The sequence below is a fragment of the Notechis scutatus genome, chromosome 2 (genome assembly GCF_049901735.1).
Source record: "Notechis scutatus isolate UNSWTSFEM ecotype Mainland chromosome 2, rNotScu1.2, whole genome shotgun sequence".
Classification (NCBI taxonomy): Eukaryota; Metazoa; Chordata; class Lepidosauria; order Squamata; family Elapidae; genus Notechis; species Notechis scutatus.
In genome coordinates this window covers 4,304,423-4,318,425 of record NC_142010.1, presented here as the reverse complement: position 1 = coordinate 4,318,425, position 14,003 = coordinate 4,304,423, and the positions used below count along the sequence as shown (strand labels likewise).

At 41.0% G+C, this 14,003-nt stretch overlaps 1 protein-coding gene across 2 annotated transcripts; it reads left to right on the top strand.

Moving 5' to 3' along the window:
* Positions 1 to 6,960: 6,960 nt before the first annotated feature.
* On the top strand, positions 6,961 to 12,209 carry LOC113428914 (zinc finger protein RFP-like). 2 transcript variants are annotated; one of them, XM_087953327.1, is made up of 4 exons: positions 6,961 to 7,411; positions 8,928 to 9,023; positions 9,579 to 9,809; positions 12,002 to 12,209. In XM_087953327.1, exons 1-4 carry the CDS (start codon positions 6,998 to 7,000, stop codon positions 12,026 to 12,028), a joined length of 768 nt encoding a protein of 255 aa, XP_087809453.1. In that variant the 5' UTR covers positions 6,961 to 6,997; the 3' UTR covers positions 12,029 to 12,209. The 2 variants fall into 2 exon arrangements, with proteins under 2 accessions (XP_087809453.1, XP_087809452.1); XM_087953326.1 differs by lacking the exon at positions 12,002 to 12,209 and having other exon boundaries at positions 9,579 to 10,053.
* The last annotated feature ends 1,794 nt before the right edge of the window (positions 12,210 to 14,003 follow it).

Here is a 14,003-nt window from a genome sequence, read left to right as displayed (position 1 = left end):
CCAGGTAAAACCCCCTATAATTCAAAGAAATGCTGGCATTGCGATAAAGCAGGATGGTCGCAAGGCAGATGCCAGCATTGCTATAGGTGCGGACAGGAAGGTCATTTCAGCAGGCAATGTAGGCAACACCCCTCCCGCAACCAGTATCACCCACCACCTAGAAACATGAGGCCAAGCAATAATCCAGTCCATTACACTGAACAGCAAAGTTTCAGTCACCAGGCACCACCCAGCGCTCCCTTTTCTCCAATAAATAATAACAATAGACATCAATGGGAGCAAAGAAGAGAACATGATTTACCCCTTTCCTGACTAGAACATGACAATGAAAGCACTGAATTCATGACTACCTTTAACGGGCTGGCTATCCCCCTAGAAAACGACCCAGAAGGGGAACCCATTGTCACCATTCTTATAGGAGGAAAGAAATACAATTGTCTAGTTGATACTGGAGCCACCTCCTCATTAATTACTGAACCACCATATAAAGCTTCAGTGGCTGAAGGGGCTCAGGATAGCATAATGGGAGTGGGGGAGGGAAATAATCCCTGTAAAATTTACCCACAACGTAGCAGTAGAACTAGGACCTTTCACACTAGACCATGCATTTACTATTTGCCCCCAGTCCCCACTATCTCTACTAGGAAGGGATCTCCTATGTAAAATGGGAGCTACCATAACATGTGGCAAACGGGCTGTGATTGGAAATCCCAGGAAAAGGCACACACAAGACAATCATGCTGATAACCAGCAACACAGGGCTTCATGAAGATTTAAAAAGCCTACCACCCTCCTTATGGGGCTGGGATGCATCAGAAGTGGGACTACTTAAAGGAGACACACCTCTCCTGGCCACAAGTGCTCCCAATTGCCCTCTTTTATATCAGAACCAGATGAAGACAAGATATAGGTATTTCCCCCCTTTGAGATCCTTTTTGGTCACCCCCCCCCCATACCCTACAAAGCCTAGATCCTCATCCCCTTTGCTTAGATAGGGGGGATAGGGTTCTCTCTTCTTATCTTACAGCCCTGCAAAAGAGACTACAGACCCACTGGACCCAGAGTGCGCTGACACAGACCTTACCCCTGGAAGAAGCCCTGCATCCATATGAGCCAGGAGATTGGGTGTGGATCAAGTTCTTCACCAGAACCTCCCTTCTACAACCCAGGTGGAAAGGCCCCTACCAAGTCTTACTGACTACATACACCGCCATAAAGGTTGCAGAACGAGACTCTTGGATACATTGGACACATGCAAAACCAGCAGTCATAGACCATAGCCAAACTCCACCACAATCAATCCCACCCATCAAACTCAAGAAAGATCGAGACACAGATCAATTGACACTTGCAGCATTCTTCAACACCGTTGAACCACACCACTGTGAGGAACCAAGTGCAAACGTTGCATTACACAAAACTGGACTCCCAGGTGCTGAGTTATAATTTTTTTTATTTTTTTCTCTCACCTTCTCCATTTTTTCTCCTTTTTTACCTTTTTTTCGTCGTATTTTTTTTTTAACAAAAAGGACTTTAACCATACCTTTCTAATAATTTTTTGATACTTGACTTTTTACATTTTTTTTACATTGATATTAAAAAGGGGGGGGGGGAGGAAGGGAAGAAAAGGAATCTAGGAATGGGAAACATGAAATGCAATATATACTATGTATTATTATCTGTAACAATTGTAACACTTGTAACACAAGCAACTGCATTCCTGGAACCAAAGCTTATCCCAGAGAAAGGAAACATATGGTAATATTTAGCAAAGGAAATACTCAACACCACTAACTTTTGCTTAGTAGGAGGGAAATCAGTCAAGGACATCTTAACCACATGCCTAATGGGAGTGGCAACTAGGCCACATAACATCATTAACTACACCACATTTAGAAACCTTCCTGACTCCTACGAAAGCATTTTTAGCTGGGGCCACTCTACAAAAAACCAAGAACCACACCATGTACACCCTACACATCGCTGCAGTAACCACCTCTGAGAAATGCTTTAATGTCACTGGTGCAGCACTCCTAGTGTCGCAGAATGCACCAGTTAGCAACACAGAACTAAAATGCAACTACACAGAGACCATATCATTCTCATATAGTTACCTGGTTTTTCCTTTGTGGCTTAAAAGCCTACTCAAACCTTCCTGCAAATGCCACCAATGGCCCCTGCACCTTGGGAAGGTTAACCATGCTTATGCCATCCTTACAGAGACGGCACAGGAGAGTCTTCCAAACCCTAGACTCAGACTGTGACTCCAAAGTCTCCCTTCCCACCAAAACAGAATATGTCTCATTGGCAATATCCCTGGTAGGGGTACCTGGATTGGCAGTGCGAAATTCTAAAAATTTGAATAGACTAGCATGTACCCTGGCAAAAAAGAAGAAGCTTGAATTCGACCTCCCATGCCCTGGATGCCCTTAACAGAGAACTGAGGGAGGTCAGAGAAGCCACCTTGAGAATAGGGCAGCAATAGACTTCCTCCTCTTGAAGCATAATTATGGCTGCAAAACATTCCAAGGGATGTGTTGCTTTAATCTGGACTAAACCTCAGGACTCGTAGGGAGGGACATCCACCACCTGAAAGAGCTATCTCAGAATATTGGTCAGGAGCAATCATGCCTGGACTTTTCATGGCTCTTCTCATGGATGCCAGATTTCCATTGGCTCAAAATCCTTACAACAACCATAGTTACTATTTGTGTCTTTGGAGCCCTCATGTGTTGCCTCTGTCGATGCATACCACCCTGCCTTAGCTGCCTAAAGGCCTGTATTCCCTCTCAGAAGAGAAAATTAAAGGGGAGACAGGCGGCCATGATGATGATCCAGATTGATCACGAATACCAAGTATACCCAGACATTCAATCAGAGACCACCCTCTAAAAATAAAAATGAAGGATTGTGGAAAGGGAACTTCACGAGGACAGTGGTGTCACCCAAGCAGGAAAAGCCCAAAGGGAACATCAAGCCAGCCATAAAACAAACTTGCATAGGAAAAGGAATCAAATAAAAGGTATTAAAGAAGCCCCTTAGACAAAAGCCCAAAAAATTAAGAAAACTAGGGAAACAAGAAAAGAAAACCCTCACAAACACAAGACATGCCAAATCAGCAAAACAGACAAAAGTCACAAAATATATTGCAAAGGAGACGGACAGGAGATTGCCACAAAACAAATATAAGAAACCATTAAGCTAAAAGAGATTAGGACGAAACCGATAATCCAATCAAACCACCCTGCAAAGTTCGCCTTCCGCACCCCGCGGAGTTTACCCTTCATTTCCGGCAGAAATGAAGACAACCCCTGACAGGATTTAAAACATTAAGAAATACAAATACAAGCACTCACACACAAAAGGAGGAAAAAAAGGTATAAAAAATCAGGGACTTACCATACAAAGGTAGCTAGCCCAGGAACGCAGACTTCTTGCTATCTCTCGCCTTCCTGAAAAAATAAAAAGATCCAGCTTTCAAGCAGTTGTCCGTATCCTTGCGCCGGAGCTCTCCCAGCGGGAAAATCGAATCCTCAGAAGAAAGGCATTTTGACAGCCTTTCAACACTTCCTTCCTTCCTTCCTTCCTTCCTTCCTTCCTTCCTTCCTTCCTTCCTTCCTTCCTTTCTTCAGAGAAGCCTTCACCTGGTGACAAAATAATGCCACTGTGGGTGCCAATTGAGGGACTCTGGGGAGGGCATTCTATAAAAGAGGGGCCACCACCCAAAAAAATAGAAATAGAAATTACTGAATGGGTTGTAGAAGTATATAAAAAAAAACAACCTACCTCGCTGAGTTGAGTTTGAATCCTGGTGATATCCATTTAAAATCTCTTTTATTGATATCTACAGGTCCAAGAATACTAGTCAAATATTTTTCTGAGCTACATGGAAACAATGAGGAGGAGATAAAAATAAACCATCAGGCTAAATTCATACACAATGCTTTTGAACGGTGACCACAACTGAACAGAATTTAATTCCTTTTATATAGATTGTGATGAATTGATCTGCTAATTTTTAAAAAAATCATCATTTCAGCCCAGCTTGGACACTTAGTTGGGAAAAGAATCATTCATTCAGAGTATCAATGAGTCTAAAAAAAAGGATGCTACAGCCAGTTATAGAGAAATGGGTTCAGTTATTTCACTAGCTAGAATACAGGCTTTAAAAAATTAGGTGATGGAATTTGCTATACAGTATTTTCCTTTAATACACTAGATGATAAAATGTTAAACGTTCCCAGATTGAAGGTTTCCCTGCAACAGAAATATGGAATATTAAAAACAGATTTAGATGTGAATGTTCTGTAAATTAGGTCTCTAAAGTATAACCCAAAGATGTTTAGTAGTAGTAGTACAGTAACCACAGTCATATTAGTGGTGCTTTCCTTCCTTCCTTCCTTCCTAAGCCCCCCACCCCACAAAATGAAATATTTTGGGGAACTAATAGAGGGAGAATATTATGTTTCCCCAAAGGAGAAATGGAGAAACATGTCCTTGGAGGCAGAAAGCAGCCCCCAGTCTTTCTTAATAGACCACAGCAGTTGCTGGCACTTAAGATAACAAACTTAGTGAAAGAGGAAGCTATCTAGATGGCTCCATTCATAAGCAAAGCAAATACTGCCAGCAGAAGTCCATTCAAGACATGATATTTTGAAACCCCTTACAGCAATTTCGACAGCTAACAAAATCAGAGTGATAGGATTAGAGCAAGCAGCCCATCACCCAAAAATCTTAACAGGAAAAAGCCATCAGCCACAATAAGAATCACCCAACACCCTTTCAGAACACAAATCCCATATTGCACAAATCCCAAACTTCAGAGTTACAGATACTATAAAGATCCACCCACAAATTCAGTCATTTGATCAGCTGTCCCAGAACTGGTGGTTCTGCTTCATCAATAAATGGACCCTCTTTCCAATCAGCCTCCATGTTATTTCCAGCATCTTTTTTACCAGCTTGGAATAGATCCAGAAAGATTTTTCTTCCAACCCTTCCTTCCTTCCTTCCTTCCTTCCTTCCTTCCTTCCTTCCTTCCTTCCTTCCTTCCTTCCTTCCTTCCTTCCTTCCTTCCTTCCTTCCTTCCTTCCTTCCTTCCTTCCTTCCTTCCTTCCTTCCTTCCACAGAAAAATCTTCACCTGTTGCCAAAATAATGCCACTGTGGGTGCCAATTGAGGGACTCTGGGGAGGGCATTGTATAAAAGAGGGGCCACCAATCAAAAGGCAAGAGAAAGTGGGGGGCTTGGGGCTGTCTATGTCCCCTCAGAGACCCAGTTCTGATTAAAGAAGCCCCTCAAAAAGCCCTTGAAGAAAGGGCAAAGGTGTATGAGATGTTCTCCAACCACCAGATTTCCCTCCTCCCCTCCTGTCCTAAGTTGGCCTGAGACTACGAATGACTCTTTCTATCCCTCTTTTGCCTTCAGGCACCTCGAACTGGAAGATTTCTATTCACCAAATATTGCACATTTTGTATATTCCATATTCTACATCTACAAGATAGCCTTCTGCGTCTCCCTTGTACGGACTGACCCAGGCTGCCTCTTCTCAGTGACTTTTGGCCAGTTTTAGAGCTTTTCCTGATCCATTTCCTGATTGGCTGGCTGGGAAGGGGGCAGTCCAGGCAGTTCTTCCTCTGCCGGATATTCCTATTAAAAGTGACTGAAAAGAGTTTAATTTCTCCCCTTGTTCCCCTTTATCTCTGAGACATCCCACCCGTTGCAGCATTAGATTTGTATATAAAATCATACATTGCAATGTCCTACCTGTCAATGAATACTTCAGCTTCAACCATAACAACACAAGAGCACACAATAGATACAAACTCAATGTTAACCGCACCAAACTTGATTGCAGGAAATACGACTTCAGCAATAGAGTGGTCAATGTCTGGAATACTCTACCCGACTCTGTAGTTTCTTCCCCAAACCCCAAAAACTTTAACCTTAGACTGTCTACTATTGACCTCACCCCTTTCCTAAGAGGTCTGTAGGGGGCGTGCATAAGCGCACCAACGTGCCTACCGTCCCTGTCCTATTGTTTCTCTTATTCTTCTTTTATTTTTCTTATATGTACCCATTTCATGTATTCACAACTATGTATACACTTATACTTATTATCTTGTAAACAATTGGCAAATCAAATAAATAAAATAAATAAAATAAATTTGGGCTTTTATCAAGGGCTTCTTACTGTCTCTCTCATTCCAAGTTTGCTCTCTCTGGTCCCATAACATCTTTCCTTCTTCCTAGTTATTTAAAAGCATTTTCCCCTTTAATAAGCTGGTTGGATCAAGAATAATTGATCGGGAATCCGTCCCATGGATGTTTCTTCCTCCCCCGGATTTTTCAATATCTTTTCCTTTAACGGGGAGGGGAGGGGAACGGTGGCCCTTTTATAATTTGCAGAGTTCAACTTCCAATATTTCTGAACCACCTGGCTCACGAAATCTGGGAGTTGAAGACAATCAATTAATCAGTCAATCAATCAGACTAGAGCTGGAAGGGGCCTTGGAGGTCATCTAGTCTAGCCCCCTGATTAAACAGGAGACCCCACTTGAAATCCACAAGTCATATAAAGGGGCCACACTTCCCCACCTCTCCTTTTGCACAATGTTTGGATCAATAATTGATGGGGTGGGGCATCTCTCCATTTTTTAAAAAGTTTTTTTTTCTCTTTAACAGGATGCTGGGGTCAATTGTAATAGATCAGGATTCGTCTGAAGGATTTGCTTCTCTCCAGTTTTTAAAACAATTTTCCCTTTAACGAGCTGGTTGGGCCAATAATAATGGATCGGAGTCCGTCCCGGGTATTTTTCCTCATTCCCAATTTGTTCTTTTTAAAATACTGCAGTTCTTCTTTAAGAAGCCAGCGAAGACTACCGCAAGAGCAACAACCATTCACTTCGGTTTCCACCCTGGGCGGAGTCCAAAGGGCGTCACCTGATTTGGACGAAAAGAAGCGAAACTTAACTTTCTCTTCCCTTTGGGAGGCGGCGATGGCGGCCGGAGCCTCCTTGCAGGATTTGCTGGAAGAAGCCACCTGCTCCATTTGCCTGGACCTTTTCCAGGACCCCGTGCTCATCCCGGAGTGCGGCCACAACTTCTGCCGGGGCTGCCTGACCCGCAGTTGGGGGACGTCGGAATCGGAGGCTTCCTGTCCCGAGTGCAGACAGACCTTCGCGCCCCGCAGCGTCCTCCCCATCCGGCAGCTGGCGCGGGTGGCTGAAGTGGCCAGGGGATGCAGCCGCCATCCGGAGGAGGAAGGGGGGAGCTTCTGCCCGAAGCACCGGGAGCCCCTCAAGCTCTTTTGTAAGGACCACGAGACCCTCATCTGCGTGGTCTGCGACCGATCCAAAGAGCACAAGGGCCACTCGGTGATACCTGCGGAGGAGGCTTTCCAGGAATGCCAGGTAGGGACAGGCTTTCCTGTCAATCCTTAGATCACTTTACTTGCTTCCTCTGTTGTCCGCAAAATGGGTTTAGCCTTCAGCAGATGCCAATCAGAACCAGACAGGAGGTTCAAAGAACTTTAATTGAACTACTTCAGCAAAAGAATCTCAGCAGCTAAAAAAAACCGAGACCCCTAACCATCTACAAATACAAATATTACACATTTAAGATCAAGGAAGTTAAGGTAAAAATCACTCATTGGTTCCCTGACATGAGTTTCTTTTCTCCTCCTAATTCATGAATTGCATATTTTATACTAAGAAGCTTTCTTATCAAAAAGAGTGTGTGTTTTATTATAGTAAGTTACCAAAGTGTATGTCTATGTGCCTTAGCTAGCATCCTTCTAACTGGAGTCCTTCTAACTACCTTGTTATTTTCTTGTTGCTAGGCAGCAGTGTCCCCCCATTTGGTCCTGGTCTTTTTTTTTTTTTTTAACAGACTTTATTCAGTTTTCACATTAAAAACAAAAATCTCTTTTTGGTGGACAACATATTTCCGGGTCATCATCTTTACATACAAATATGACAGAAATTATACATTGATATATGCATACTTAATTCTATTATTACCTTTTCCATTCCAAATTTTCAGTAAGGAGAGAAACAAACACATTAATTCTAGCCTCTTTCATTAATTTCAATCAATTTTGTTTCATTTCAATTATTTCAAATATAATCCTTTAGTATTTGTTTTTAAACATAAAGAAATAATTGAAATTAAATTAAAAAATGTTTAGATTGGGATTAATGAAAGAATTTAGAATTAAACATTATTATTTATTAGGCAAATACATATTGTTTATCTTTTCGTTCCTGGTCTTATTATACTCACCTGCAGCTTTCTGCCTGGGCCATTCCTTTAACAAACTTCCCTGATTCCAGCCTGAGACCTTCCCCTCCTGCTTCATCCTCTCATACTCCTATTTGTTGAAGACAGATTTACCATATTCCTTGACTTAGAACCATTCAATTTCTGACTGTTCAAAGTTGCAACACCATTGAAAAAAGTGACTTACAACTGTTTTCGCACTTATGACCATTGTAGCCTCTCTGTGGTCACTCATCAAAATTGGGGTGATTGGCAAATGGCAAGTATTAATGATGATTAATGATGCAGTGTCCCTGTCTTGCTTAGCAAAGGAAATTGCCTGTAGGGAGAAATAGGCTCCCTTTGCCAGCTCCCTTTCCACATTTGCTCTTGAGCCAAATTGTCATGGAGTCCTCCAAAATCTTGAGTGCAGACCCTGAAAAACACTCCTGCTGGATCAGCCCAAACTTTCATTTCTCAGTCATGCTTCTGGGATGACTGCAAACAGGAGACTCAGGCAGCTCCATTTAATGTCATTGCAGGTAGTCCTTGGACTTAGAACCATTCGTTTAGTGATGATTCGAAGTTACAACGGCAATGGAAAAAGTGTCATAAGATTTTTCACCCTTGTGATCATTGCGGAACTCAAAAGTTGTATTTTCTCTTCAGATCAAGGTGGAGGATTGTCTGAAGGCTCAGAAGGAGCAGAAAGAAAAAATAGATACTTACAAAAGAGACACAGAGCAAAGAGTGCAGGAGATGCTTGTAAGTATTGATCCAATGCTGAGGAGCTTCTGAGCTAATAGGAAGGAGAACCCCATCCGCCATCTTGGATAATAGGCAGCCTGTTTGCAAGTACAAGTTCTGACTTAAAGGAAATTCAAGCTAAAGACAGTATTAGGACACAGAACTTGTTCTTAGCCTGGGGACTGAGATGTCACCATTGCCTGAATGAGTCACAGTTGGGTTAAATGCAGCTATCCCATGAGCCCTCTTTTCTACAACGGTTTTGGTTGGCATAATAAATGCAAACTGTGTTTCATCTTATTGAAAAAAATTGTGAACTAAAAATTTTTTCTGTCTCTTGTTTTGGAATCCCTAATTGCCAAGAAAATTTTCATGAGAGATCATTTAAACCGAAACCTTTTTCTTTTTAGAAACCTTCCCCTCTGCCCTTGTTTATATCAAAAGGGTTATTTTTCTCCTTAGGAAATTCTCCCACCTCAGTTCTGGAAGGGAATCCTTTTAATTATTATAGAAGTTAAAATAAAAATAATTAAGTAAAATAATTAAAATAAAAGTATGCCTTTCTTGTTCCAGGATCTCATTGAAAAAGTCAAAAAAAATATAGTGGCTGAATTCAGAGAACTACAACTCTGGTTGGAAGGACAGGAGAAGCTTCTATTGACTAAAATGGAAGAGACGGAGGAGGATATTATGGCAAGAAAGGAGAAGGGTTTGGCCAAGCACATGGAGGAAGTGCGCTCTCTTGACCATCTCATCCAGGAGATAGAGGAGAAGCTTCAGCAGCCAGCCAGCCAACTCTTACAGGTCAGGACAGGAAGTGGAGATCATAGAATCCTTGGGCTGGAAGGGACCTTGGAGGTCTGCTAGTCCAATCCTCTGCCCAAGGCAGGAGTCCTTATTCCATCCTGAAAAAATGGTTGTCCAAACTGTTATTGAAAGCCTCCAGTGATGTATAACCCAGAACTCAGGGAGGCTTGCTTCTTGTTATTCCCTCAGGTGCTATGGAGAGTAAATCCATGCCCTTTTCCCTATGGGAGCCCTTCAAGTATTGGAAGGTGGCTGTCGTGTCTCCCCTAAGACTTCCCTTGGTTAGGCTAAGCATACCAAATTCATTGAACGGTTTGGCCTCCAGAGCCCTTATCATCTTCATTGCTCCGCTCTGCATACTTTAGCTCCTCCACAGAATACTCTTTTTGACTCTTTCCTTTTTTTCCCATAAATTTAATCAAAAATATAATAGTGAAAAGTACAAATGAAAATAAATAAGTGAAATGGAGAAGGATAAGAACGGGATAGAAGTGTAGGATAAAGGGAAAGAAAGCGTCTTTTTTTCTGTACAGTAAAATGCAAAATAAAATTACCGCCTCAACTTTTTATTTTTGCATATCTAGTCATTATTAGCCATGTCTATAAAAACAAATTAGCCTAAGAAGCAAAATCAAGCATCGAGAGTTCATTTTTTCTTATCTCGAGCACAAAGTTTAGAAGCAGTTTCCAAGTACAAATAATGGGTCATATCTAATTAAAGCAGTCTTTTTTTTTCATATTTTCTAGCGCCATCACTTTTTCCATTCTTTCTTCTCTTGTGGAGATTGAGATATCTTTCCTTGTCTGCATTCTAGCTGCCCTTGACAAGGTTCAAAATCTTTTTTTAACTCCTCATTTAATAATCTTTTGGACTCTTTCTATGGAAAGGAAGAGACACTAAATGAACTACAGTATTTCATCAAGGACCAAATGGCTTAAATTAGGGATAATGTAATACAGAAAAAGCGGGCCATGCGAAATGTATCTATGTATGGATGGATGGATGTATGGATGTATGGATGTTATTCAGCTTTGTTCGGGTATTTTACCACGTCATTATAGTTGTGCAAAATCACCGGCTTAATCCACAAAAACACACTGAGACATAATGGAGACCTAGAAGATGAACAGACCTATGGAACAGCTGTCCTGCCCTACATAAGAGGTACTACAGACAAAATCAGTAAGATACTACACAGGCATCACATCAAGACTGCCTTCAAAACAGACAGAAAAATAGCAGCCATCCTTAGAAACCCCAAAGATAAAATTGACCTGGAAAACCAAGGCATATATGAAGTCCCCTGGGCATCATGCCCGGCCACATACATTGAACAGACCAATAGAAGAATAAGTACCCGGCTGGATGAACACAAAAATGCAGTAAAAAAGCTGGAACACACTTCCTTACTAGTCCAACACATGAAAGCCACAGGTCATAGCATCAACTTCAATGGCACCAAAACCCTAGCCACTATAGAAAACCCCAGCCACAGAATCATCAGAGAAGCCATAGAGATTGAAAAAAGAGCAGAAAGCATGAATACAAGAGATGATTCCACCACTGTCAATCATTTGGAAGCCTGTACTCACAAACAAAAAAATCTCCACACCACTAGCCAGGCAAACACCTGGGCACAAACAGATCCCCCCGATACCTCCAGCTCAAACACACCCCAACCAGGCACCCAGATGAAACCTAGCTTCCTAACAAATGATAACCGTCCATTTACTCGGAGCCAAGCTGCACTAAAAGCCTCAAATACAGGAACACAATGTTGCCAGCCAATCAAGACACAAAAAAAGCCACAAAACAGACAGAAGATATTAGAAACACCAATCAAGCAGAACACAGCAAACTCCAAGACCAATAAACACAGACCAAGACTCCCAACCAATCAGGATGAAGAAAAATCCATTCTGGCACAGCAATAGGCTAGCTCCAAATTTTAATCTGAACCACTGTAAAAGTCTGACTCACAGACGAACACAATACAGAAGCCTGATGATGGCAGATGAGATTTTGCCGAAATGTTGCTACAACTTTAAAAGCACAACTATAATGACTTGGGAAAATACAATGGGAGTTTTTTAATTAAAAAAATGGAAGTACTTTATATGTCTGTTAGTGTCTGCAATTTTCAGCCTAGCAGAGGCTCCTTTCAATGCTTCGTCTCTTTGTTTTTTAGGACATTGGAAGCATCTTGAAGAAGTAAGTGAATCCACCCTTTTCTTTACAGTCTCAGAGATTTGCAGATCCTCCAGCAGTTTTCCAATTTTGGAAAGTTCTGGTTGTATTTAGCAGTATTTTAATGTAAAGAGAATGTACTGTACTTCAGGGCTTTTTAGACATTTCCTCAGATAACTTCAACACAATATAATTAGAAATGTTTGATATGATCAAGTATTATGGTTGGTTTCACAGTCAGCCAGATGTTTAGATTGAATTTGGCATTTTTATCCACCTACTGAGTCCTTTCCAAGAAGAGACAGATGTTTAATGGTTTTAAAGGTATCATTGTAGGATGTAAGCTGTTCCAATTAATGCAACTATCATAAATACATGCCGGTTGGCCAGCACCCGAATTGGGATTACAGGGACACTGTGACAGATGTTAACTGCGATTTCATTGCATTACCTTTAAGTTTAGGTTCATTGTCATTGAGGTTCATTGTCATTGAACCTCGTACAATGAAATTAAATGACATCTTTAGTGTACATCATACATAAGAAAACTACAAAAAATAATAATAAAACAAATAGAAGTAGAACAACTATGGCAAAGGCAAGCCAGGGTAGTCCCAAAAGAACTGGAGCACCACTTGAACACCATTGGCATTGACAAATTTGCCATCAGTCAATTGCAGAAGGCAGCTTTACTTGGAACAGCTTCCATGCTGCGGCGATATCTGTAGCACCATCAAACATCCAGATTTGCCCATCCCAGGTCATTGGTAAGGACTCGATAGGTAGAGAAAAATGCCAAACCCAGTCCGAACATCTGGCTGACTATGCAATAATAATAATAAAAAAAAACCCAGACATCCTTCACATTCTACACAATTGAATTGAAAACCCTTGATGCTGCATTAGTATTGCGTTATACAGTAGAATTCAACATAGTTTATTTTATTTTATTTATTTATTTTATTTTATTTATTTTTATTTATTTATTTGATTTGCCAATTGTTTACAAGATAATAAGTATAAATGTATACATAGTTGTGAATACATGAAATGGCTACATATAAGAAAAATAAAAGAATAAGAGAAACAATAGGACAGGGACGGTAGGCACGTTGGTGCGCTTATGCACGCCCACTACAGGCCTCTTAGAAAAGGGGTGAGGTCAATAGTAGATAGTCTAAGGTTAAAGTTTTTGGGGTTTGGGGAAGAAACTACAGAGTCGGGTAGAGTATTCCAGACATTGACCACTCTATTGCTGAAGTCGTATTTCCTGCAATCAAGTTTGGTGCGGTTTACTTTGAGTTTGTATCTATTGTGTGCTCTTGTGTTGTTATGGTTGAAGCTGAAGTATTCATTGACAGGTAGGACATTGCAATGTATGATTTTATATACCATGCTTAAATCAGACCGAAGACGGCGTAATTCAAGGTTTTCTAGTTCTAGAATTTCAAGTCTGGTGGCATAAGGTATTCTACAACGAGTAGAGGAGTGGAGAACTCTTCTTGTGAAATATTTCTGGACTTTCTCAATTGTGCTAATATCAGATACGTAGTGTGGGTTCCAGACTGATGAACTGTATTCGAGTATTGGTCTAGCAAATGTTTTGTATGCTCTGGTTAGTAGTGTGATATTACCAGAGAAAAAGCTACGTAGGATTAGGTTAACAACTCTTAATGCCTTTTGGCTATGTAGTTGCAGTGGGCTCTAGCACTTAGATCATTAGAGGTGAGTATTCCAAGGTCCTTTACAGAGCTTGGGTCATCAACAAGGTCTTGACTATTCAACCTGTATTTTATTTTCTGATTTATTTTGCCAATATGTAAGACAGAGCATTTATTTGTTGAGATTTGAAGTTGCCATTTGTTTGACCATTATGATACATAGTCAAGATCTTTTTGTAGGGTAGCAGTATTGTCTGTGGTATTGAACAGCTTTACATCATCAGCGAAGAGAACGCAATTGCTCTTAATATGATCACAGAGGTCATTTATGTAGAATATGAG